At 36.2% G+C, this 27,633-nt stretch overlaps 1 protein-coding gene across 1 annotated transcript; it reads left to right on the top strand.

Annotated features, from left to right (window-relative positions):
• Nucleotides 1-24,226: 24,226 nt before the first annotated feature.
• LOC120167137 lies at nt 24,227-24,760 on the top strand. The gene has a single exon (XM_039176235.1). It carries the CDS (start codon nt 24,227-24,229, stop codon nt 24,758-24,760), a length of 534 nt encoding a protein of 177 aa, XP_039032166.1.
• The last annotated feature ends 2,873 nt before the right edge of the window (nt 24,761-27,633 follow it).

Raw genomic sequence — 27,633 nt, 5'->3', positions numbered from 1 at the left:
TATGTACTTATATATCTTTAGTTCTCGCAAGTGTACATGGGCAAATAAAATATATGACATAAGAAACCTTGTGTAGTGTTATGTGTTTTGTTTTATATAATGAATTATAAATACGCATAAGTGCCAATGATAAGATCACAAGATTAAAGGAATGAATGTAAATAATATTGTTAATAATAATGTGAATGATAATAATGATAGTATAAATATATGTATATATGCAATTGTCATATGAATGGTTATATGCTATTGCATGATATTAGTGTGTGAAGTGTTGGTGCATTGTTAGATAATTAAGTTTTCCATATTCGTTTTATATGCCTCACTAAGTCATAGACTTAGCGTGTGAGTGTTTCACACGTAGGTTTCGAAAAAATTGAGGAGCAAGACAAGTCATCTTTTCCTTTTCAGATATCAAATCAGAAAAGTCTTTTATTACTATGTATTTTGTTATATGGAGTGTAGTTGACTTGTAAATAAGAGATTTGAATTATATACGCTCTGATAAGTTTTGTAAACCTTTTTATTGTAATAATATGAAGTTTTATTTAATATTAGTGTGAAATTTTCATTATTATGAACAAATAAAGGTTTTGAAAGATCAATGTGACATCTCGGTCTCGTATCCAGGTCGGATACAGGTTGGGGGTGTTACAGAGGTCGCTACCAAGAATCATTCTCCATCTTCCTCCGTTTCATGATATTAATATATATACACACATATTTTCTTTAGTTATATATTGATAACAGATTTCTTTTCTTTTTTCTTTAACAATCTTAAAGAAGTTTAGGATTCAGAGTATGAATTTTTCCCTCTTGCCAATAACTTATATGCACCTATGCAAAAAAATAAGCAATTAAGAAAGATGATCAAACAACCACTGATATAAAATTATTCTATTTATTTGTCTTTTACTATTGATGTGTTTACCTCTTAATTTCAATTTCACAATCTCTTCTATTTGTTTCACTAAGTTTATCAATGTATATTTAAACTTTTAGAATTGTCTTTGATTTTTTCTCTCTAGGTCAAAGTTATATATATATTCCAAGTAAAATTGGCCCAATAAGGTATATAGATTTTTTTTTATTTAGCCCATTAGGGCAAGTAAAAATTTATTTTGGGATCTATGATCTTTTCTATAGTGACATGGAACTCGTCATGCAGAGGTGACGAGTTCCAATAAAAAATGTTTTTTTATTCTAACTTTTTACCTCGATGTGATAGATTTTAATAAAAAAAATTTTTTAGAACTCGTCACCTTGGTGTGACAAGTTCCAATAAAACTGTAGAAAATGTCGTAGATCCCAAAATAAATTTTTACTTGCCCTAATGGGCTAAATAAAAAACTCGTTATCTTTATTGGGCTAAATCAACCCTATATTCCAAGCCAATTTCAACATTGTTGAAAGCAGAAATTTCTCTTTTAATATACAACTAGCCCACAATAACTCCTCACTCCAATTCATAATGGGCTTTTGTATCAGTCGTGCTTGTAAAATGTCATTCCATATATGTTTAGAAAAATCACACTAAAAGAATAAAGGGTAAACTACGCGTTTAGTACCTAAAGTATCAATTTTGATCCATTTTATTTGTATAGTAAATTATTTTTAAACTCGATCCTAATACGGTAAAAAGTTGGTACTTGAATATGACTCAGATGACTCGTATAAGAAATTGGGAGACCGATAGGAATTAAATTACAAGTTATGTGATTAAGTGGTAAACAATCAACCTCAAAATCTGTAAATTCTGATTTATCTCTTTAAATGTTAAATGCCAAAGGTACTTGGATGATAAATCATGACAATACTTCTGTTAGGTAAAATTATGAAAATACCCTTATATGATAAAAATTACGAAAATACCTTTATATTGTAAATATATAAGAATTATTCCTAGAAGTGGAAGATTAACTCTGAAAAGACATATTGATATGATGAAACTACTGATGTGCATGAAAAATGCTAGTTTTGCTTAGAAAATCTAGATAACCGATTTCTAAACTCCAAGATGCAAAAGATTTAGAATTTGCGGTTTTTAGACAAAATCACCTAATAAATAAATTACTAAAACGATTCATACATTTGAATTGAAGAAATTAACTAAATACCCTTAAACTGTAAAATGACTAAATTATCCCTATAAAGTAAATGACCCAAGGTAACCCCAAGTCATAGAATAACTGAATACTTGTTCATCTCCCTAAGATCCATTCAACGATGATTTTAAAGATGATCAGTTTGAAAAGAGTTGTCAGTATTAAAATGTGAATACCCTTGAAGTGCGTCGATTTAACCAATTGACAGTTATCACAGTGATGTGATTTGTTCAGATCGAGTTAACTTGATATCCTGATAAATTGCTACGAATTTTAAATACCATTAATCATCATTTATCCCTTACTAGATCAAATTACTAAGAATTCTCAAATAACCTAATGTCCAAAATGCCCTTGATTTCCTGAATAATGGAATCACTCCTGTCATATCTAAAATCACAAGTAATTCTGATGCAAAGAATTTTGGATACCTTTCTGATTACATATTGCCTCCGAAAAATATCTTGTAACCCCCTAGACCCGGCCTATGCGTTTCCACTAAGTCTAGTGGATCACATTATGATTCTTTAAGACATTTTTCCGAAACCGTTATTCAAACAATGTAAAATCACATTATAAATTACATGAAATTATAATAAATCATACTATCAAAACCTAACTTGTAAATATAATACCAATAAGTAATAAATTAATTTAAAACATATCTTAAAAATCAAATCACGATAAACCGAATAGTAATAGTAAAAATGTCATCATATTAAAATCCCATACTTTTAAATAAGGTCAATGTCAACAAAATAAAGTCAACTTGCAAGGTAAAAACATTACAATCAGATATACTTCAAGAGATATGTTGATCCTCCAAGTGCTCAATCCAGGGTATCTAACCAACAGTATCTGAAAGGGGAAAAACATTTTCGAAAAGTGAGCTAGGCTCAGTGTGTCCCAATATTACCATAAAATCACTATAGGTACACTAAACATATCATAGTCCAAAAAGTCTCATAAAATTATACTGCAATAAATCTCTTTAAAAAGCGTTACCCTAAGGGAACATCTTAGGGCCTGAGAGCCTACCAAGATAGATTTCGGGGCCGTGGGGCCTACCTAATAACACATCTTAGGGCCGCAGGGCCTACCCGAGAATGATCTCAGGGCCGCAGAGCCTACCTAAGAGTCACATTAGGTCCGTAAAATTTTCCAGCTTGATCAGAGCTGTACTTTATAAATTCGTATTCCAAAAATTCAATTGCACCGTGATGGTAATCATATACCATTTATAAGATAACAGTCATAATCATAAAATCACAATCGGTGCAAACAATCAGGTAACCAAAGAATTCATACCACATATTAAAACAAATAAAACAATTCAGTAATAAATAGGGAACACACCTCGATAATAGTTCAAATCGTGGATCTACTGATTGCTGGTTTCACCACGCTCTGCTACAGTTTTCGAACCTAATTTATAATATCACTATATTACTAATGGGTAACATAAATAAATCTCTAAAATCATAAAATTTACGAGTCTTACGAGTGAATACTGGTATGCGTGGTTTAACTGATCTAGAAGAATTGGGTCGAGCTATCGAACGATCCGGTGAGTCTCGTGCACCTTCAAATAACAATAATTTATCAGCCCCAAATCTTACTTAATTGTTCAAAGCTAAAATTCTTAAGTATCTAAGCATTTTCCGAGTTTGACTATCAATTTGGGGTATTTCGAGTCTGAATTTGGCCAAACGGATTGCGGAATCGGAATCAGGACGTCGAAAAATATAAAGTATGACTTTTCGAAAATCCAAATTCTTGGTCAAAGTCAAAGTCAACCACTTTGACCGTCGATTTGGAGACCTTCGGGGTTGAATTTGGTGAAACGGACTGCGGAAATGGATTTGGCACGTCGAAAACTATCAGGAGAGGTATACTCGGAAAAGATTTACGGTCGTTTAAGGGTCGGTCAAAGCCATCTTAAGTTTTAGTCAAAGAAAGTCAACGGTCAACGGTCACGGTCAACGGTCACGGTCAACGGTCGGGTCGGGTCAACGGTCGGGTCGGGTCAACAGTCGGGTCGGGTCAACCCGGTTCAGACCGGTCAAACCGGTTCAGACCGGTCAAACCGGTTCGAACCGGTCAAACCGGTTCAAAACTGGTTAAACCGGTTTTCCAGCAGCTCACTCTCCCTGCGGCGGCGCGTGCGGCGCGTGAACAGTGCCACGGTGTCGGAAAATTCCCGGAAAAATTTCTAAAAATTATTTTGAGCGATTTCGAGATACTTACAACGATCGGTTCAAATTTTTGAACGGTGGAGAGCTCGTATTCCCACTCGGCCGAATCTTAGACTGCTCCACCTCCTCACGCGCCGTCGTCAACGACGAACAAGGTTGACACCGGCGGACTCGCAACGACACAAGGAACACGATGGTGCAGGAGGTGTCGTAAACGGAACAACGATCGGCGGTGAATTTAAGTTTTTCTCGGCGATGGATCTAAAAATAACGTCGAGACTTTGACTGTAAATTCCCGACGTTTGGCAGCGTTTCACTTCAATTAATTTGAAGGGTTTGTTCCTCGCTTGAAGATGAACACAACGGTGGTTTCAAAACAACGATCGGAATTCGGACGGCGTCTGGATCGGGGTTTGAAGTTGGGCGTTCGGGAGAGGATTTGGGCGTGGTTTTCTGTTTGAAACAGAAAACCACGATACAACATATAATACCATCCTTACCTAATTTTATTGGGTAAATTCAGAGCTTGGTCCTTGAATTTTCTTGAACTCTAAAACAAGCTCCAAGTTTTAAAATCTTTTAATTTAGTCCTCACAGTTTACCAATTTTCACAATTAAAGCCTCCAACTTCAATTTAATAATATTCTAATTTTTCCGGGTTGTTACAATTCTCCCCCTCTATAAGAAATTTCGTCCTCGAAATTTACCTTATGAGAATAGTTGAGGAAACTGAGCCTCCATTGACTCCAATATCTCCCAAGTAGCTTCTGAGGGGCCTCGATTACTCCATTGAACTTTGACCATTGGAATACGCCTATTCCGAAGAACTCGCTCATCTCTTTCTAAGATATGGATGGGTTCCTCCTCATATGACAAATCAGGTCTCAGCTCTACATTCTCAACCTGAATGATGTGATTTGGATCTGGACGGTATCGCCTCAACATTGATACATGAAAGACATCATGAATACGACTGAGCTCAGAGGGCAACTCAAGCTGGTATGCAACAGGTCCTACCTTCTTCAAGATACGAAATGGTCCAATAAATCTTGGACTCAATTTACCCTTACGTCCGAATCTCAATACTTTCTTCCACGGTGAAACTTTTAAGAAGACCTGATCACCAACCTCAAATTGTATATCTTTTCTTCTCTGATCTGCATAAGACTTCTGCCTATCAAATGCCTCTTTCAGACGGTCACGAATCAATCTGACTGTGTCCTCCGTCTCTCGCACTAACTCAGGTCCCAACGTCTTCCTATCACGCAACTCAGTCCAACATATCGGAGTGCGACATTTACGCCCATAGAGTGCTTTATAAGGTGCCATATGAATGCTGGTCTGATAACTGTTGTTGTAAGCAAATTCAGCCAAAGGCAAAAAGTTCTCCCAGCTACCATGAAAATCAATTACGCAACCCCGCAGCATATCCTCCAGAATCTGAATCACTCTCTCAGATTGACCATCAGTTTGTGGATGAAAGGATGTGCTATAATCCAATCTTGTTCCCAAAGCCGTATGTAGCGCCTTCCAAAATCTCGAAGTAAATCTCGGATCTCGATCAGAAATAATAGACAATGGAACACCATGCAATCGGACAATCTCTAAAATATACAATCTCGCCAGCTTGTCCAAAGTATAATTTACCCGCACAGGAATGAAGTGAGCTGACTTTGTAAGTCTGTCAACAATTACCCAAACTGAATCTTTTTTCGAAGGAGTCGTAGGTAAATCGGTAACAAAATCCATAGTAATACGCTCCCATTTCCATTCAGGAATCTTGATAGGCTGTAACAAACCTGATGGATGTTGATGTTCTACCTTAACTTGCTGACAAGTCAAACACCTAGCCACAAAATTAGATATGTCTTTCTTCATCCCAATCCAATGATACCTCTCTCTCAAATTCCGGTACATCTTATCTCCTCCGGGGTGCATAGCATATGGACTACTATGAGCCTCAGTAAGGATAGTCTGCCTCAACTCAGCATCATCAGGCACACAATATCTACCTTTAAAACATAAAACTTCATCCTGATCAATTGCGTAATCTGAGTTTGTCCCATGCTCTACTTGCTCAAAGATGGAAAGCAAGGAGCTATCAAGGGGCTGTTTAGCCTTGATCTCATCAACCAAGGTCGGCTTAACTTGCAATTCTGCTAATAAAGTGCCATCGTCATATAAATTCATCATGGCCATTAAAGATCTCAACTCTGATATCGTCTTTCGACTCAAAGCATCCGCTACAATGTTAGCTTTACCAGGGTGATAATCAATCACACAATCATAATCCTTCAGAAGCTCTAGTCAGCGCCGTTGTCTCAAATTAAGCTCCTTCTGGGTCAGGAGATACTTTAAGCTCTTATGATCCGTGAAAATATAACACTTTTCTCCATAAAGATAGTGTCTCCAAATCTTCAAGGCAAAAATCACTGCTGCTAACTCCAAATCGTGAGTAGGATAATTACACTCATGCGGTCGCAGCTGACGGGATGCATAAGCCACCACCTTACTTTCTTGCATTAAAACACAACCAAGTCCTGAATGTGAAGCATCACTATACACTGTAAAATCCTTCCCGGACTGTGGTTGAATCAACACTGGTGCTTGAGTCAAAACCCCCTTTAATTTCTCAAAGCTCTCCTGTTGTGCCTCGCCCCAATCAAACGGCATATTCTTCCTTAACAATTTTGTCAAAGGAGAAGCAATGATCGAGAAGCCCTCAACAAAACGTCGATAATAACCAGCCAAGCCCAAGAAACTGTGGATCTCAGATACGTTCTTAGGTCGTTTCCAATTCATAATAGCCTCTATCTTGCTGGGATCGACCTGAACACCTCGCGCAAAAATAATATGCCCCAGAAACGACACTTCTTGAAGCCAAAATTCACACTTGCTTAGTTTGGCATACAGACGATGTTCTCTCAAAGTCCGCAGAACGATCTTCAAATGCTCGTCATGTTCTGCCTCAGTACAAGAATAAATCAAAATATCGTCAATGAAGACCACCACAAATTGATCCAAATATGGTCGGAACACCCGATTCATCAAATCCATGAAAGCTGCAGGAGCATTCGTCAAACCAAAAGGCATCACTAAGAATTCATAATGACCATATCTAGTGCGAATGGCCGTTTTTGCAACATCAGATCCTTTGACTTTCAATTGATAATACCCCGAACGAAGATCAATCTTAGAGAATACAGTAGCTCCTCGCAATTGATCAAATAAATCATCAATCCTGGGTAGTGGGTATTTATTCTTGACCGTCATCTTGTTCAATTTCCGATAGTCAATACATAATCTTAGCAACCCATCCTTCTTTTTCACGAACAGAACTGGAGCTCCCCATGGTGAAGTACTATGTCGGATAAATCCTCGATCGAATAATTCTTGCAATTGGACTTTCAACTCTTTAAGTTCCCTTGGAGCCATACGATAAGGTGCCATAGAAATAGGTGAAGATCCCGGATAAGTCTCAATCTCGAACTCTACCTCTCTATCAGGAGGTAACCCAGGCAACTCCTCAGGAAAAACATCAGGAAACTCGCTAACTGTACGAATCTCCTCGATTGTGGACAATGCACCTTTAGTGTTCAAAATACAGGCAATGAACGTCTCATATCCCTTTCGGATCATACGATCAATTTCCATCGCTGAAACTATATTGGAGAGATAGCCACGCCGTTCACCAATTAACACAACAGTCCGACCATCTGAAGTCTTCAGGGTAGCTCGCTTGTACTCGCAATCCAGATTTACCTTGTGTTTATTCAACCAATCCATCCCAAGAATTAGATCAAACTCCTCTAAAGGAAGCTCCATAAGATCAGCGAGAAAAATTTCTCCCTGCACCTCCAAAGGACAACGCCAAAATACCTTATTCACTAATACCGCTTGTCCTACTGGACTTGTAACTGTAACAGTATTTTTAGTGTTCTCGATCGGAATCTGAAGGTTTCGAGATACTGAGCTCGATACATAGGAGTGGGTGGAGCCATTGTCCAGTAATGCAAAGTATGGGATAGAATAAATAGTAAATGTACCTGCAATAACCTCTGGCTCATCTCTGTCATCACGTCGTCTAGTGGCATAAACCAAAGCTGGCTGTCTAGCCTCAGAAACTGTTGGCCCTCTATTTTGCTGAGGTCGGGCTCTACTGTCTGTCCTGGACGCTGAACCACGAGCCTTTACTTGGCTACGATCTCTATTTGGAGTCTGTACTGTTGTCTGAGAATGCACAGGAGTCTGAGTAGCGATCCGCTCAGACGAAGCTAGCTGAGGACAATCCCTCCGAAAATGTCCACTAGATCCACAATGAAAACATGCTCCGGTCTTCCTATAACACTCTCCCGTGTGCCGTTTCCCACAAAAGTCACACTGAGGCACTAGAACCAGAACCGAAGAACCACCTCTACTAACAGCTGAAGGTGATGATACAGTAGGCCTGAAGCGTGTATTGCTCCTCTGAGGGGCTGAAGTACGAGTCCTCTTACCGGACTGTGCGGATGATTCAGTAGGGCCAAAAGATTTCCTAGATCGCTCATGATCAACACGCTCTCTACCAGAAGCTAACGCCTCCATCTCCTCAGCATCCTTGGCTCTGCTTACCAGCACATCAAAAATCTCATCTTGAAGGGCTACCACCTGCCTACGTAGCTCGTATCTGAGTCCAAAGGCAAATTTACGACATCGATCTCTCTCGGTAGGCACCAGACTGATTCCATACTTTAACAATTTCAAGAACTCTATCTCATACTCTGAAACAGTCATGTCACCCTGAACCAAGTCCTGAAACTGCTGTCGTCTCTGGACTAAGTAGCGCTCACCCAAGAATCGGCTCCGAAAATGCTCCTTGAAGAAATCCCATGTCAAACGATCGGTAGGAACACTACCGGTCACTGACTCCCACCATGTGTGGGCATTGCCATCTAACATCGCTACTACCCCCAAATATCTCTTAGTTGAGTCCAAACCCAACTGATCCATGCGTCTTTCTGTATCCTGTAGCCAATCTTCTGCTTCAGTAGGAATTCCTCCAAGCTGTCCTCCAAAAGTCCTGACCCCATTAGCAATTAGAGTTTGCGAAATAGGAACCTCAGATACAACACCAGCAGCTTTGACTGCTCCCTGTATCAACTGCAGAAACTGTCTACCAAAAGTCTCATCCAAAGCAACTCTGGTAGATTCTGGCTCAATATCTGTCGCTCCTATGATCGGTGTAGTCATGCCAATACCATCGGTAGGAGGCAGATTCGTTGGGGTCGAAGGAGCAGGATCACCTATCGGAGGTGGGGGATCTACTCGTATCTCATCGATCGGATCTGCAAATCTAGCCACTCGACCTCGTCCACGGCTAGTTCGACGACCACGTCTAGCACTCATTTTTGGTGGATCTCAAGTTTGCTACAGAAGATAAAACTTAGGGTTAGATAAGCACTTGGAGTCTCGAACACAGTTAAAAATTTAATAACTTTGTGACATGACCTTAGTAACTCGTTTTGTAAATATTTCAAAATCGTATTTTCAATTGGGACTCATACACAGTCCGAGGTTTAAAAACCAAAAGCTCTGATACCAATAAATGTAACCCCCTAGACCCGGCCTATGCGTTTCGACTAAGTCTAGTGGATCACATTATGATTCTTTAAGACATTTTTCTGAAACCGTTATTCAAACAATGTAAAATCACATTATAAATTACATGAAATTATAATAAATCATACTATCAAAACCTAACTTGTAAATATAATACCAATAAGTAATAAATTAATTTAAAACATATCTTAAAAATCAAATCACGATAAACCGAATAGTAATAGTAAAAATGTCATCATATTAAAATCCCATACTTTTAAATAAGGTCAATGTCAACAAAATAAAGTCAACTTGCAAGGTAAAAACATTACAATCAGATATACTTCAAGAGATATGTTGATCCTCCAAGTGCTCAATCCAGGGTATCTAACCAACAGTATCTGAAAGGGGAAAAACATTTTCGAAAAGTGAGCTAGGCTCAGTGTGTCCCAATATTACCATAAAATCACTATAGGTACACTAAACATATCATAGTCCAAAAAGTCTCATAAAATTATACTGCAGTAAATCTCTTTAAAAAGCGTTACCCTAAGGGAACATCTTAGGGCCTGAGAGCCTACCCAAGATAGATTTCGGGGCCGTGGGGCCTACCTAATAACACATCTTAGGGCCGCAGGGCCTACCCGAGAATGATCTCAGGGCCGCAGAGCCTACCTAAGAGTCACATTAGGTCCGTAAAATTTTCCAGCTTGATCAGAGCTGTACTTTATAAATTCGTATTCCAAAAATTCAATTGCACCGTGTTATAAATTCCATAAATCCATAAACATGGTAATCATATACCATTTCAAAACAAATATCAGATAACAGTCATAATCTATAAATAATCACATTAAATCGGTGCATCAACAATACGGTAACCAAAGAATTCAGTGTACCACATATTAAAACAAATAAAACAATTCAGTAATAAATAGGGAACACACCTCGATAATAGTTCAAATCGTGGATCTACTGATTGCTGGTTTCACCACGCTCTGCTACAGTTTTCGAACCTAATTTATAATATCACTATATTACTAATGGGTAACATAAATAAATCTCTAAAATCATAAAATTTACGAGTCTTACGAGTGAATACTGGTATACGTGGTTTAACTGATCTAGAAGAACTGGGTCGAGCTATCGAACGATCCGGTGAGTCTCGTGCACCTTCAAATAACAATAATTTATCAGCCCCAAATCTTACTTAATTGTTCAAAGCTAAAATTCTTAAGTATCTAAGCATTTTCCAAGTTTGACTATCAATTTGGGGTATTTCGAGTCTGAATTTGGCCAAACGGATTGCGGAATCAGAATCAGGACGTCGAAAAATATAAAGTATGACTTTTCGAAAATCCAAATTCTTGGTCAAAGTCAAAGTCAACCACTTTGACCGTCGATTTGGAGATCTTCGGGGTTGAATTTGGTGAAACGGACTGCGGAAATGGATTTGGCACGTCGAAAACTATCAGGATAGGTATACTCGGAAAAGATTTACGGTCGTTTAAGGGTCGGTCAAAGCCATCTTAAGTTTTAGTCAAAGAAAGTCAACGGTCAACGGTCACGGTCAACGGTCACGGGCAACGGTCGGGTCGGGTCAACGGTCGGGTCGGGTCAACAGTCGGGTCGGGTCAACCCGGTTCAGACCGGTCAAACCGGTTCAGACCGGTCAAACCGGTTCGAACCGGTCAAACCGGTTCGAACCGGTCAAACCGGTTCAAAACTGGTTAAACCGGTTTTCCAGCAGCTCACTCTCCCTGCGGCGGCGCGTGCGGCGCGTGAACAGTGCCACGGTGTCGGAAAATTCCCGGAAAAATTTCTAAAAATTATTTTGAGCGATTTCGAGATACTTACAACGATCGGTTCAAATTTTTGAACGGTGGAGAGCTCGTATTCCCACTCGACCGAATCTTAGACTGCTCCACCTCCTCACGCGCCGTCGTCAACGGCGAACAAGGTTGACACCGACGGACTCGCAACGACACAAGGAACACGATGGTGCAGGAGGTGTCGTAAACGGAACAACGATCGGCGGTGAATTTAAGTTTTTCTCGGCGATGGATCTAAAAATAACGTCGAGACTTTGACTGTAAATTCCCGACGTTTGGCAGCGTTTCACTTCAATTAATTTGAAGGGTTTGTTCCTCGCTTGAAGATGAACACAACGGTGGTTTCAAAACAACGATCGGAATTCGGACGGCGTTTGGATCGGGGTTTGAAGTTGGGCGTTCGGGAGAGGATTTGGGCGTGGTTTTCTGTTTGAAACAGAAAACCACGATACAACATATAATACCATCCTTACCTAATTTTATTGGGTAAATTCAGAGCTTGGTCTTTGAATTTTCTTGAACTCTAAAACAAGCTCCAAGTTTTAAAATCTTTTAATTTAGTCCTCACAGTTTACCAATTTTCACAATTAAAGCCTCCAACTTCAATTTAATAATATTCTAATTTTTCCGGGTTGTTACATATCTGAATACTATATAATCTTGATAAATCATGTCCCGAATAACTGATGAATCCGTCAGCTATCAAACCCTTTTATAGTGATATCGTTTATGAATTTAATCAGTTTAAAGAAGTTTCATGACTCCCTACCTGATAAATACCAAGTACATTTGAAAAATAATTGGATCCTTTAGTGTGTTCCCTATGTGTAATATGATTGTTTTATCTTTTCTGAAATGTGTTTTACCGAGATTTTTGATTTACTGAAGTTTTAAGTCTGCCTATCTAATTCAAGATATCTGGATACTGTTCCTATTGAATTGATATGTCTGAACTCTGATTTTCTACTACCACTGGTTACTGTCTAAAAAATGTTTTTATTTGGGGTACTCTGGGATCTGGTATGAAGTCTCTGCAGGTTCAGCTCGATCAAACTGGTAATTCCTTATATAGTTTCAGACCGATAAAATTGGTAATTCCTTGCGGCATGTTCAGCTCGATCAAACTGGTAATTCCTTATATAGGTTCAGACTGATCGAACTGGTAAGTCCTTACGGATCTAAGGTGACCCTTGGGTGGGGGCTCATAGACCCAATGGGCCTAGTGGTAAGACCTTATGGACCCTAAGAAACTTCCTTAGGGTGGCACATCTACTGTAATATCCCAAAATACGGGTTAGTGACTAAATGGTAAAACTTCAGAATTTGGTGACTAAAGCAGAATAATTGAATAATATTATAATTTGGTATAAGGTTAATTTGCAAGGAAGAAAGAATAGAAGGACAAAATGGTAATTTGCAAGGAAAATAATTATTTGGTTATATATATATGGAGGCCACGTGTATGTGAGGAAATAAATATCCAAGCTTCCAGACAACTCTTCTCCTCATTTCTTCTTTGTGCGTATGAGCCAAGGCAAAGGTAAGAATTCTTATTAGTTGTTTATTAGTTGAGATTTAAGTTTGGTTTTTCTCATGAGATGCTAATTAAGCTTAAGGAAAGCTTAATTTGCTTTAAAGTAACAAGACAAAAGATGCAAGAAGAATTAAAGATTAAGAGTTATTGAATGAAATTTTGAAATAAAGCTCATAATGAGAATTGACAGTTGAATTTGACTTGCCACCAACTTAATTAAGGAATATGAAGTGATAGAATCAGATTTAGAACATGTGGGAATTTGAGTATGATTCTTGAATTATATATGAGGGATAGGAATTTGAGGTTAAAGATGATTTTCATGGATATAAGTTGGTTTAAGTAATGATGGTTGGGTTTAATGACATGATAGGGGTTTAAAAGAGAATAATTGAGTGAGGAATTGATGATTTTCGGGCATAAAATACAATTTCTGGGTTATGTGCATCGATGCACATTCAATGTGTATCGATGCACTCTCAAATAAATGAACATCGAATGCAATTAGTGCATCGATGCACCAGAAGTGCATCGATGCATGAAGAGTGCATCGATGCATAAGGAGTGCATCGATGCACCTACTTAAAATACAAACATCGAATAGGATCTATGCACCGATGCATAGATAGTGCATCGATGCACCCGTCAAGGGATGCATCGATACATGGTGTAGTGCATCGATGCATACCTTCATTAAAAGATAAAAATAATTTTCTTTGTAGCCTAAGGAGTGATAGTTTAAAATATATCAATTAATATACTAATATGTATCAATGTATTACTATGTAGATTTAGAACGTAATCTCGTTCCAGAAAAATCGAGGGATTAGAATCTAGTCAAAGCAAGGCTAAGGTGAGTGCCCATACTAGATAGAATTGTATGAAGATAAGACTTGTGATAAGTCTATCTCTTATAGTTAAATTCATGATTTCATATTCATGTACATGCATCCACACACACACACACACACACACATATATATATATATATTGTATACAGTGATTTCATGCATAATTCATTTATGCTTTAATATGATGTTATATGAAAGAATGAAATTGTCAGTGAATCAATCCAGGTATGTGAAATAATGAAAGTGATTATATGTGTCCATATGAAGTGAAATATATGTTTATATGAAAAGTGATGAAAGACGATATGAAAATGAGAAATGTATTCATATTTAAGCCCATGTGAATTAATATGAGAGCTGTAGGTATAATTGGCATGCCAAGAGTCGAGGGTTCTACGTGGTTCTTCGGGACATATATGTAATTCTGTGGAACATATATGTGGTACTTTGGTACACTTATTTGGTCCATTGTATTATGTATATGGTTCTTAAGGAGTGGCCCTTCGGGACATATACAGTGGTTCTTCGCAACAATCATTGGTCCTTCAGGAAAAATATTCAGTGCCTCTTGAGGGAATTATACGAGCTGTGGTGACAGCATAGTGCACAACCTCCATGTACTCACATACCTTTGTTCTCAATAATGTACATGGGAAATCTAAAGATAAATCAAAGTGAAATTAGCATGAAAATGTATGTTTTATATGTGCATGTTATCATCATATATGTTATAGTGTAATGAATATATGCAAGTTAAGATGCCATGATCAATGGTAAGAATGCATGTTCATAAATTCATTGTTATACATGCGTATACATATATTTATGTTATGCCTCACTAAGTCTGTGACTTAGCGTGTAAGTGATTTACACGTAGGTACCAAGAATCGAGAAGAACAAAAATAGGAGTGGTAAGAACAATACTACTACTAGAAGATCAGATCAGAAGTAACAAATAAAGTAGGTATTTTGTTGTGTATAGTGTGTTGGCATGTAAGAAAAGTGTTAGTTATAAATGCTCTAATCAGTTTTGTCTTGTTTTGGTTAATTTGTGTAAAGTAACAAGGTTATTTTAATCAAAGTTTTAAATTTCCTTGATTTTTCGTCAAGAGTCAAAGTTTGAAAAGCCAATGTGACACCTCAGACTCGTATCCGGGTCGGGTATGGGTTGGAGGCGTTACATCCACTATGTGCTTTGGGTAAGTCCTTATGGACCTGAGGGCACACCCCTCAGGTGGGCACCTACGCTTTGGCTAGGGTAAGACCTTATGGACCCAAGGTGTTCCCTTAGATTGACACCTATATCCAATGGGCCTAGGGTAAGTCCTTATGGATGCACTTCTGGGAAACTACATATTGGTATTCGGTTGGAGGATTTTACCATGGTTTTAAAAATACATTTTAAACTATTACTGTTTTAAAAAATATTTGTACCTTTTCATTAATTTTGTGGGAACACACTAGACATCATATTCTGATCTCCTGAACCCGATTCTTTGAATATTTCCTCTAAACTGAAATCTTCATGTTTTTTTACTACCTGAAATATCAGTGGGACCTCAACTCATCACAAAAATGTGTAGACGTCTGCATCAATAAGGAAAATTAGGTTTGCCTATTATTTGCATGTTCTTCAGCTTCACTTGGTAGTTCTGTATTACTGAGCTTCCAATGCTCATTTTGTTACTCACTATTTCATGTTAAAAGATTCGAACCAATTCAGTTATCGACATCAGTATTGGAGTTCCACCGTCATTACTTACGGAGTACGGTGCATGTGATTAGGGGGCATGTAGGTTGTATTTTATTTTTATATCCGAGTCAGAAATGTGTATGATTTTAATTTTGTTTGTAGTATATAAATAGTTTTCTGAACTTGTATTTTAATTATAATTTGTTATGATTTTACACGTTTAACAAAAAAAATTAAATTTTTTCTGAGATTTTTATTGTGGGTCGCTCAGGTGGCCCTAATATGACAATTTGGATCGTATTGGGTCACCCGCATTGGTCTGTGGGTGTAACATTAGTTATTTAACTTTGCATTTTACTTAATTTAGTCATTTGACTACAATTGTTTACAAATTCTATTTGCACATCAATTCTTTGACTCCTTTATACTCTCATTAGCCTTTTATCCTCAAAATACCTTCTTCAAAATATAATATTGTAAACATATTTTATAATTTTAGATTGTATGTGATATATTAAATAACATTGTAATGTGAAAATAATACGAAGAAATATATATGTATATACACAAACACACACACATAGTATAAGGTTAGGGAAAGTCGAAAAATTAAAATAAAATTGTACTATAATGCTATAAAAAATTACAATTAAGTTTGTATAGAAACTCGAAAAATTAGACTCGAAAAAATTTCAAGTTAAGTTAAGTTTGAGTTATAAAATAAGACTCGTTAACTCGAATAACTTGAATTTTTTGGACTCCACTTGATCGAATGTTCACCCCTACTTATAGAGAAAAAACATCTATAACCAACGAAGCTATTCCTCGGGTTCAATTGATAATAAATTTATAAGTAATTTATGTTTCAATTCTTTTTTAATAGTTTAAGATAATTAAGATAATATTTATTTAGAATATTTTTTAGTTATTGATAACACATATATTGATACATGCTTTCAGACACAGCCAGGGACAGAGTCAGAATTCTAATTCAAGGGGACAAGATGTAACTAACAATAGAAAATGAAAGGGATAAAATCAAAATAAACCAAAATAGGAGGGGGAAATCAAAATATATCAAAATTTGAAGGTCATATACATGTATATCCTTATATAATTTTTAATAATAAAAAATCAAGGGGAAGTGGCCCTAAACTTACACATAGTTTTGTCTCTTACATAATTACTTGAACTCATAACTTCTAAATAAAATATCAACCCCTTTAACCACAAAATAATAATTTATTTTTAATTTTTTTTAAAAATCATTATACTCTTTCAATAATTTATTTCATGATTAATAAAAAATAAAATGGTAGAGATCAATTTAATAAATGTTATTTTTCTGTTAGTTAATTCATTTTGTACATTTATATAAATTTAAAGTTTTATAATTGCATATAACAATATATTTACATCTATACATTTTTTAATTTACTTGATATATCTATTATATTGATTAAAAATATCATTTTTATTATTATCTATTATAATTATATTTTTTTGTAAAATAAGTAATTAGGTAAAATATTAAAAAGGAATTATATATATATTATATAAATTTTGGAATAGTATTTAATATACAATCTAAGAAAAAATAATTTCACAAACACTTATTAAATAACGATAAATATTTTATTTATTTCAAAAAATTTAAAATATGTATAAATTTATTTTCTCCCAACTTTACACCAAGTAATAATGCATAAACTTCCTCCCATTCTCACTTTTCCACATGCGAAATTATCGAATGAAAATAAACAAATCCATGAAAGAATTTGACAATTTTATTGATCTTACTTATATTGTGGCCACACCAATGGCTTCCAAGGAAAATCATGTGTTTTCCTTTGAAAAAGATGATGTTCTGATGGATTGGCCAAATGAAGAATCAATGAAAAAGTGCAACAAGATTTGTTTGGAATATCCTACTCTCAACAGTCTTCCTGACCAGTTAAATTGTCCACAGCTTTCTCTTTTCCTTTTGTTTAGCAAGGATCTTTTCCTGACGTCGGATGACTTCTTCAAGAAAGCAACAAATCTTAAAGTCTTAGCTTTGGCTAGAATGCAATTTTCTTCTTTACCTTCATCAATTCGTCTACTAACAAGCCTCAACACATTGTGCCTAGATCACTGCAAACTGGGAGATAATATTAGCATTATTGGAGAGCTAAAGAGCTTGGAAATTCTTAGCCTTTTGGAATCTGATATTAGATTTCTACCAAAAGAAATTGGGCAACTGGTGAAGCTAAAGTTGTTAGACGTGAGTCGTTGTGCTAAGCTCAAAACAATTTCAGACGGCGTGTTGTCAAGTTTGTCAAGATTAGAAGAATTATATATGGGTGGGACTTCTATTCAATGGGGACAAAGCAGTGCCACTCTTGCTGATCTACATGCACTGTCTCGTTTGTCCACTTTAGAAGTTCAAATCCCGGATGCTAAGGCGACACCACACGACTTCTTTCAAGTGTTGCAGAAATTGGAAAGATACAAGATTTTCATTGGAGAGGAATGGAAGTGGGAGTGGTTTCCCAGGTACCAATATTCAAGAACCTTAAAACTCAGGCTAAACACATGCATGGATGATTTGGATCTTGGAATTAAGAAGTTGTTGAACAAAACTGAAGATTTACATATGGAGTGCCAGAGGATTACTGGAAAAGGGCCTCCGATGGAGAATAGGATCGGGTATTTCAGTCTCGATGCGGAACGACCTTTGGTTACCACTCTCCCCCAGTTAAGATCACTTCCCCAAGGGTCGCATCGGTGAAGCACGTATCTGACTTAATTTATGAAGAAACCAATGTCTGGAAGGAAGATCTGATCAAAGAGATTTTTATGGATGATGAAGCACAAAGTATACTGGAAATTCTTCTTCCTGCAACGAGGATGGACGATCGCATTGTATGGGGCAGAGAAAAGACGGGTATATACACGGTCAGGAGTGGATATAGACTCCTCTTGAACAGCAACTCAGAGCCAGCTCAAAGACATGAATTCATGATATCTTTAACAAAATATGGTCAAGCGAGTGTCAGCGCAAGATAAAGCTTCAAGGTTGAAAGTTCGTTCAAAATCTAGTGCCTACTATGCATAATCTTTATCAAAAGCGAGTGACCATGAATCCCCATTGCCCAAAATGCCCAAACCTGGTGGAATCAGTGGAACACGTACTGTGCGAATGTCTCCTGAAAAGTCAACAAATGGCAACTTGGCCACTTTGCTTGGAATTGCTTTCGGTGCATGCACCGAATGAATTAAAACAAATTAAGGCACCGAAAGATAGATTGGTTTTTAGTTGAATTTGGAAAATGGTAAAATTAAAAATTTAGTTATTATATTTTAGGGTATTTATAATATTAGTCCTTAAGATTCAACTATAAATACTCTAACCCATTTAGCTTAAACTATAAATACTCTAACCCATTTAGTTTCAAAACCATCCCAAAGCATTCTAGCTTTCTCCCAATACTAGAGAATTTAGAGAGTTATTGAGGGTTGTTTTTTCTTTTTTATCAAGAGAGAATTATCATTGTTTTCTCCTTGTTAAATAGAGAGAAATTGTAATTCCTATTTTATCATAGTGAAATTCTTCTACCGTTGCCCGTGGTTTTTACCCTATATTATTTAAGGGTTTTCCACGTAAATTTTGTATCTTTTTTATCTTCATTTTTATTTTCTCAAATTATCAGTTAGGATTTTACTCTATTCGATAGCCGTCTTCCGCAATAATTGGTATCAGAGCTAGATTAGAGTGTGTAATATCTATTTATTGTCTTTGTGATTGTCACCAAAAGGTGGATACTCCAACATAAGAAAGTAAGAAGGTATTACCCATTCTTTGAAGGTTCCCGAGAAATATTCACGATAGTGAAATAGTGGGAGTTATCCGTAATAGAAGTTATGTCAACGAAATTTGATATTGAAAAGTTCAATGAGAGAAATTTCTCATTGTGGAAATTGAAGATGGTGGTCATCCTGAGGAAAGACGGTTGTCTAACAGCTATCAGTGAAAGGCCAGTAGATTTCACATATGACAACAAATGTAACAAGATAGACGGAAATACTATGACAAATTTTCATCTAGTATTACCAGATGAGGTATTGTCAAGCATCGATGAGAAGAAGACAACTAAGGAGATATGAGATCATCTCACCAAATTGTACTAGGCCACATCGTTTGCACAATAAAAATTTTTCTTAAGAGAAAATTGTACACTCTCCGTATGCCATAATCTACTTCAATGACGGAGTACTTAAACACGATGAACACTTTATTTTCTCAGCTTACATCCTTAGGATGTAAAATAGGAGAACAAGAACATGCTGAACTTCTACTTCAAAGTCTACCTGATTCGTATGATCAACTCATCATCAACTTGACAAACAGTAATGTCACCAGTTTAGTCTTTGATGACGTTGCAGCTGCTGTTCTACAAGAAAAAAATCTGAGCAAGAACAAGGAAGACAAATAAGTAAATCTACAACAAGCAGAAGCGTTGACAACGATGAGAGGGAGATCAACAGAACGTGGCCAAAGCAGTAATTACAAATATGGTAGATCAAAGTCAAAAAGAAAAAAGAATTTAAAGTGTTACAACTATAAAAAGAAGGGTCACTTGAAGAAGGATTGTTGGAGTCTAAGTAAAAACTTCAATCCACAAGGCAATACCGCAAACACTTCAGATGATAGAGATGCTCTATGTTGCGAAGCGTCAACCACCGTGGAAGGCAGAAAAAGATTTGCAGATATATGGCTCATTGATTTCGGATCAACATATCACATGACCTCAAGAAGAGAATGGTTCCATCATTATGAACCTGTCTCAGGAGGATTTGTGTATAGTTGCAATGATCATGCCTTAGAGATCGTTGGCATGAGAACCATCAAATTGAAGATGTATGATGAAACAATTAAAGTTGTTCGAGATGTGTGACACTTGAAAGGCCTGAAGAAAAATTTATTATCCTACGGATTGTTGGATAATAATGCAAGCAAGATTGAAACACGGAAAGAAATCATGAAGGTGTTCCGTGGAGCGCTTGTGGCGATGAAAGGCGAAAAGATAACTGGAAACTTGTACATGCTGAAGGGAGAGACTTTGCTAGAAGCAGAAGCCTCTGTTGCCTCATGTAGTTCAGATTCTGCAATACTATGGTATCAGAAACTTGGACACATGTCAGAACAAGGAATGAAAGTCCTTGTGGAGCAAAAGCTACTTCCAGGCTTAACAAAGGTATCACTTACTTTGTGTGAGCATTGTATAACAAGTAAACAGTACCGGTTGAAATTCAACACGTCAAATTCTAGAGGCAAAAGTGTTCTAGAATTGGTTTACTCTGACATATGGCAAGCACCAGTTATATCCCTTGGCGGAGCAAAATATTTTGTCTCATTTATTAATGACTACTCCAGGAGATGTTGGGTGTACCCTATTAAGAAGAAGACAGAAGTGTTTTCCACTTTCAAAATCTTTAAAGCGCGGGTAGAACATGATTCTGGAAATAAGATCAAGTGTTTCAGAACAGATAATAGAGGAGAATACACAAGTGAAGAATTTGATGACTTTTGCAGAAAAGAAGGAATCAAAAGACAGTTCACGGTGGCGAACACTCCTCAACAAAATGGAGTGGCAGAGCGGATAAGCAGTCAATATCGCATGTTATTTGATGAATCAAGCTCCATCAACTGCAATAGAGCTGAAGACACCAATGGAGATGTGGACTGGTAAACCAGCTGATTATTCAAACCTCCATGTATTTGGAAGTATTGTGTACGTGATGTACAACTCCCAAGAAATTTCAAAGTTGGATCCAAAATCCAGGAAATATAAATTCTTGGGGTATGCTGATGGAGTAAATGGGTATCGCTTGTGGGATCTCACTGCCTGTAAAGTGATCATCAGCAGGGATGTTATCTTTGTAGAAGATAAACTACAAAGAAAAGAAGGCGATGATAGCGTTGAAAAGTCAGAGACTACACAGATACATGTGAAAAAAGAGTTTGAACAAGGAGATCATTCTGAAAGAGAACCAACACATGATGAATAAGAACCAGAGAGTTCTGAAGCCCCAACAACTCGTCAATTATATCGTGTGAGAAGACGTTCCAATTGGCACTCATATTATGTTATAGAATGAAATATTACATATTGCCTTTTAACAGAGGACAATGAGCCATCAACATACCAATAAGCAATAAACATCTCATATATTTCACTGTGGATGATGGCGATGTAAAAAGAAATTGAAGCCTTTCATAAAAATAATACATGAGACCTTGTGCCACTACCACAAGGAAGGAAGCCAATTGGTAACAAATGGGTTTTCAAAATCAAGGGAAACGGTGACGATCAAGTGGAGAGGTATCGTGCAAGACTGGTGGTCAAAGGTTATGCTAAAAAAGAAGGTACTGATTTCAATGAAATCTTTTCTCCCGTGGTTCGACTAACAACAGTTCGAGTAGTCTTGGCAATGCGTGCTACATTGAACTTACATCTAGAGCAGCTAGATGTTAAAACAACTTTTCTTCATGGAAATCTTGAAGAAGAGATTACATGCTCCAGCCTAAAGGTTTTGAAGAAGACGAAAAGAAGAACTTGGTTTGCAGGTTGAACAAATCTCTGTACGGTATAAAGCAGGCGCTGATGTGATGGTATAAGAGATTTGATTCATTCATTATGTGTATTGGATACAACATACTTAACACAGACCCTTGTGCTTATTTCAAGAGGTTTTATGATAACAAATTTGTTATATTGTTGTTGTATGTGGATGACATGTTGGTTGCAGGACCCAACAAAGATCATATTGAAGAATTAAAGGTACAACTAGCTAGGGAATTTGAAATGAAGGACTTGGGATCATCAAACAAGATTCTAGGGATGCAAATTCACCGAGACAGAAGTAATAGGAAGATTTGGCTTTCACAAAAGAATTACTTGAAGAAGATCTTGTCACGATTCAACATGCAAGATTGTAAGCCAATTTCTACCCCTATTCCTATTAACTTCAAATTATCCTCCAGATTGAGTCCTAGCAGTGAAGAAGAGAGGATGGAGATGTCTCGAGTACAATATGCATTAGCAGTGGGAAATTAAATGTTCGCTATGATATGCACAAGACCAGACATTGCACAAACAATAAGAGTGGTTAGTCGGTACATGGCGAATCCAGGCAAAGAGAATTGAAATACAGTAAAGAGGATCCTGAGATACATCAAAGGGACCTCAAATGTTGCATTATGTTACGGAGGATCAAACTTACTAATCAATGGGTATGTAGATTCTGACTATGCAAGGGATTTGGATAAAAGCAAATCTACTACAGGATATGTGTTCAAAGTTACTGGTGGAGTTATAAGCTGGGTTTCAAAATTACAGTCAGTTGTGGCTACATCCACAACAGAGACAGAATATGTAGCAACTACACAAGCCAGTAAAGAAGCAATTTGGTTGAAGATGCTATTGGAGGAGCTTGGGCACAATCAAGAGTATGTTTCTCTGTCTTGTGACAGTCAAAGTGCCTTGCATCTAGCAAGGAATCCAACATTTCATTAAAGGACAAAGCACATACGAGTTCAATACCATTTCATTCGTGAAAAGGTGGTAGATATGCAGAAGATCCATACCAAAGACAACATAGCAGATTTCATGACGAAGGCGATCAATGTTGATAAATTTACTTGGTGTCAATCCTCTTGTGGCCTGTCAGAGACATAAGCAACATGAAGGTACAAGGTAGAAAGAATGGTGTGAAGATATGATTGTTTCAATCAAATCTTCAATTGGGAGATTGTTGAAAAGTCAACAAATGGCAACTTGGCCACTTTGCTTGGAATTGCTTTTGTTGTATGCACCGGATGAATTAAAAAAAATTGGGGCACCGAAAGTTAGATTGGTTTTTAGTTGAATTTGGACAATGGTAAAATCACAATTTAGTTATTGCACTTTAGGGTATTTACAAGATTAGTCCTCAAGATTCAACTATAAATACTCTAACCCATTTAGCTTCAAAACCATCCCAAAGCATTTTAGCTTTCTCCCAATACTAGAGAATTTAGAGAGTTTCTTGAGAGTTGTTTTCTCTTTTTTATCAAGAGAGAATTATCATTGTTTTCTCCTTGTTAAATAGAGAGAAGTTGTAATTCCTATTTTATCATAGTGAAATTCTTCTACCGTTGCACGTGGTTTTTACCCTATATTATTTAGGGGTTTTCTACGTAAATTTTGTGTTTCTTTATCTTCATTTTTATTTTCTCAAATTATCAATTTCGATTTTGCTCTATCCAATAGTCGTCTTCCGCAACATGCTGTTGTTGTATGGAGGTCGCTAGGGAACAACTGGCCATCCCAGGGGTCTCGATGGTCATTTAAAGAATGGCTTAGATGGGTGTTTAATAATTACACATCAAAAAGGCATGGAGACATTCTAACTACAATGTGGGCAATCTGGTATGCCCGAAACAAACAGTACCATGAAGGAAATATCACTATGAGCAGAGAATTAACCACATTTATCCTTGCTCACTGCAAAGAATATTCGTTAGTGAATGCTCAAATCCAGACCCATCCGCCTCCAAATCAAACTGGATTGCTCCCACCAAATGCTTCATGGGTGAAGGTAAACTTTGATGCCAGCTTCTCTCATACAAACAAAAAAGCTTGGTCATGTATAATCATAAGAGACAGTATGGGAGAAATATTGGGGGCTGCAAAACGTAAAATCCAAACGGCTACCTCTGTTTTTGCAGCGGAGGCAACAACGACAGTCCATGCAATCCAATTCACAATTGACTTAGGATGTACGAGGGCTATCTTTGAAGGGGACTCTAAAACAATCATTCAGAAATTGCAATCAGATGAGGAAGACCTTTCGGAGGTGGGTGCAATGATCTGGGATGGCAAGTTTTTGGCCTCTAAGCTACATACAGCGACGTTTAACTTCACTCAAAAAGGAGAGAATAAAAGATAATGAAGACAGGTTTTGGATTGAGGAGGCCCCCACGAGTGATGATCCAGACATCGGAGGATAGACGATGGATAGATCCCCCCTAGACGAAGAAAGAAAAAGGGAAGCAAGTTTGAGGCTCTATTTTGGTTTTTTTCCTTTCCAGGTGCCCACTCAATGACAATATTTTGAATGGAAGAGGAACGGCTGGTTTATGGGTTAATGCTTTTACTTTTTATTTGTTATTCAATTTTAGGAATACAACTAGAGTGCATTTAGGAAAAGTTTATTCCTTTAGAAAGCAAGATAGCTTTTGTTTGTTTTTACCACTATTTTTAAAACCGAACCGGACCTTAAACCGGTGAAAATACTGATTCACTGGTTCAACCGTGGTTAAACCGTGATTGAACATATTTATATAAAATAAGATTTTTTTTAAAAAATTTACATAATATTCAAAGCAATATATATATATATATATACTTTTTTTAAGTTTACAATATTAAAAGATATAAAAATATCACAAGTTATAACATATATAAGTTAAATATCATAATATCAAGTGAAACAAAATGATTCAAATCAACTACAACATAATATTTAAGGTCAATACCTAATGAAATTTATTAACAACTAAATAAAAAAGTACATAATTGATACAAATACCAATCATAATAATATTCATTGAAATTGATTCCCTCAAATTCCAAAATATTGGGAAAAGTTTCTTCATTAGTTGAACTACCACCGCCATCACCACTTTGAACTTGAAACTCCATAACATCAATTTGAACTTGAAAGTCCACAGCATCAAGATCTTCATCACCTAACGGTTTGGTTTAATTTTTTTTTTAAATTTGGGGCTGAATCATAACAAACGACGTCGTTTAGTTTAATTTTAAAAAAACAGAACCGTGTGAACTGCTTGAACCGTCGGTTCACACCAGTTTTGCCGGTTCCCAACCGGTTCTACTGGTTCTTTAATTGTTCATTGCAAAATTGGTTTTGGAGGCTGATCGAACCGGACATGCAACTGGTTCCCGGTTCAACCGGTCGAACCGGACGATCTAATCCGATTTTGATAACATTGGTTTTTACCATTTCGTTTTTTAGTAGTGAATAAATAACCAGCCATTAGATAAAAAATATTTATTTATTTCTAAAAAATTTAAAATATATATTTTAAAATACTTATCATAATATTAAAAATATTTATAAATTTATTTTCTCCCAGCTTTAAACCAATAATGCATAAACTTCCCCCCCCCCCATTCTAACTTTTCCACGTGCGAAATTATCGAATAAAAATAAACAGATACATGAAAGAATCCGACAATTTTATATACAAAACAATACTAGTAAGATAACAATTTTATATGAGCTGGTCGGATAGTTACTTTATTTAGTTAATATTTTAATTTTAAATTGCTCCTTAACTATTAGTTTTTGTGGTTGATTTGTTCATTTTATTTCATTTTCTGTGCAGAACATTAGATTATGGAAATTACACTAAAAGAACAGAATTATACAGTATTTTTATTTTCGGAATCAAAATTGGATTAGTGGACATGACTCAGGCATGATGCATTTGAAGACGCGATGAGTCTGCACCTTCTAGAAGGTTCAATCAGCGCTTCTAGAAGGTATTTGTTTTTAGTATTTTAGTTTAAATAGTTTAAGTATTTTTATTAGGAATTATCTCTTTATTTTAGAAATTATATTTTCCTTATTTTTAAGATTTTAAAGACTATAAATATACTCTCAGGGTAATCCTAGAAACAATTCAGAAATGATTATTCTTCTTTCCTATAGTTTTATAAAAGTTTTCTTTTCTTTTTCAAAGTTTTACTTTGTTTTTATTTTTATTTTTTTAAAGATGCTAACTATGATTGTCATACTTAGCTAATTTTTCCATAGCCAAGGGTTGAAGCGATGACTCAATTCCTAGTGTGAGTATTAAAAAGCACTAAAATAACTTCAAGTTATATTCTCAATTTTCTGGAGGAACAAGATTGATAATCGACCTATCTTTTTTTAAAAAAATCAAAACGCTTTTGAATCAAATAGTCGATGTTGGTTCAGAAGTTGTTCTGATTTATAGTTGGAAGGAAGAATCGGCTGGTAGCATGTTCGGCTTCCTGTGAACACACTTAGCGACGATGTAACATCCCAAACTACGGGTTAGTGATCAAATTGTAAAATTTCAGAATTTGGTGATTAAAGTAGAATAGTTGAATAGTTCAATGATTTATGTGGAGATATTTCCTGAAAGTTGTTAGTAATTATTAAAAGAATTAAAGGGTAAAATGGTCATTTGACTTGGAAATTATAATAAAATGATATATATATAGGCATGTGGGGATAAGGATGATGATATTTTCTCCACTTCATCTTCTTCTTCATCATCATACGAGAGAAAGAGAGAGCCAAGCTTGCAAAGGTAAGTTTTCGAATTTGTTGATTATTTGTTGATTTAAAGCTTGGGTTTTGATCATTAGATGATAACTAAGCTTAAGGAAAGCTTAAGTCATCTTAAAATCAAAAGATGAAGAAGTTATGAAAGATTAAAGAAAATGGGTTTTTAAGTGAATTTTTGGAAAATAGATGATAAGTTGAATTTGAAACTAAATTTGACTTGTCATCAACTTAATTAAGAGATATGAAGTGATAGAATTGGATTTAGAGCATCTTGAAAATTTGGTATGATTATTGATTTCCATATGAAAGATCGAATTTTGAGGTTAAAGATGAGATAAATTGATATAAATGTGTTTAAGCATGTGTATGTGAGTTGAGGATAGGAAAGGGGTTGAAATATGACACAATTAAATTAGAAGGAAGTAATTTACGTGCATAAATGGAAATTCTGGGTAGGTGCATCGATGCACTATGAGTGT

Source organism: Hibiscus syriacus, unplaced genomic scaffold, assembly GCF_006381635.1.
Source record: "Hibiscus syriacus cultivar Baekdansim isolate YM2019G1 unplaced genomic scaffold, ASM638163v2 tig00111670_pilon, whole genome shotgun sequence".
Lineage (NCBI taxonomy): Eukaryota > Viridiplantae > Streptophyta > Magnoliopsida > Malvales > Malvaceae > Hibiscus > Hibiscus syriacus.
This window is presented reverse-complemented; position numbering and strand designations above follow the sequence as displayed.

Coding starts and splice junctions, on each gene's coding strand:
- LOC120167137 (XM_039176235.1), top strand. CDS start 24,227: ATGTGGGCAATCTGGTATGCCCGAAACAAACAGTACCATGAAGGAAAT.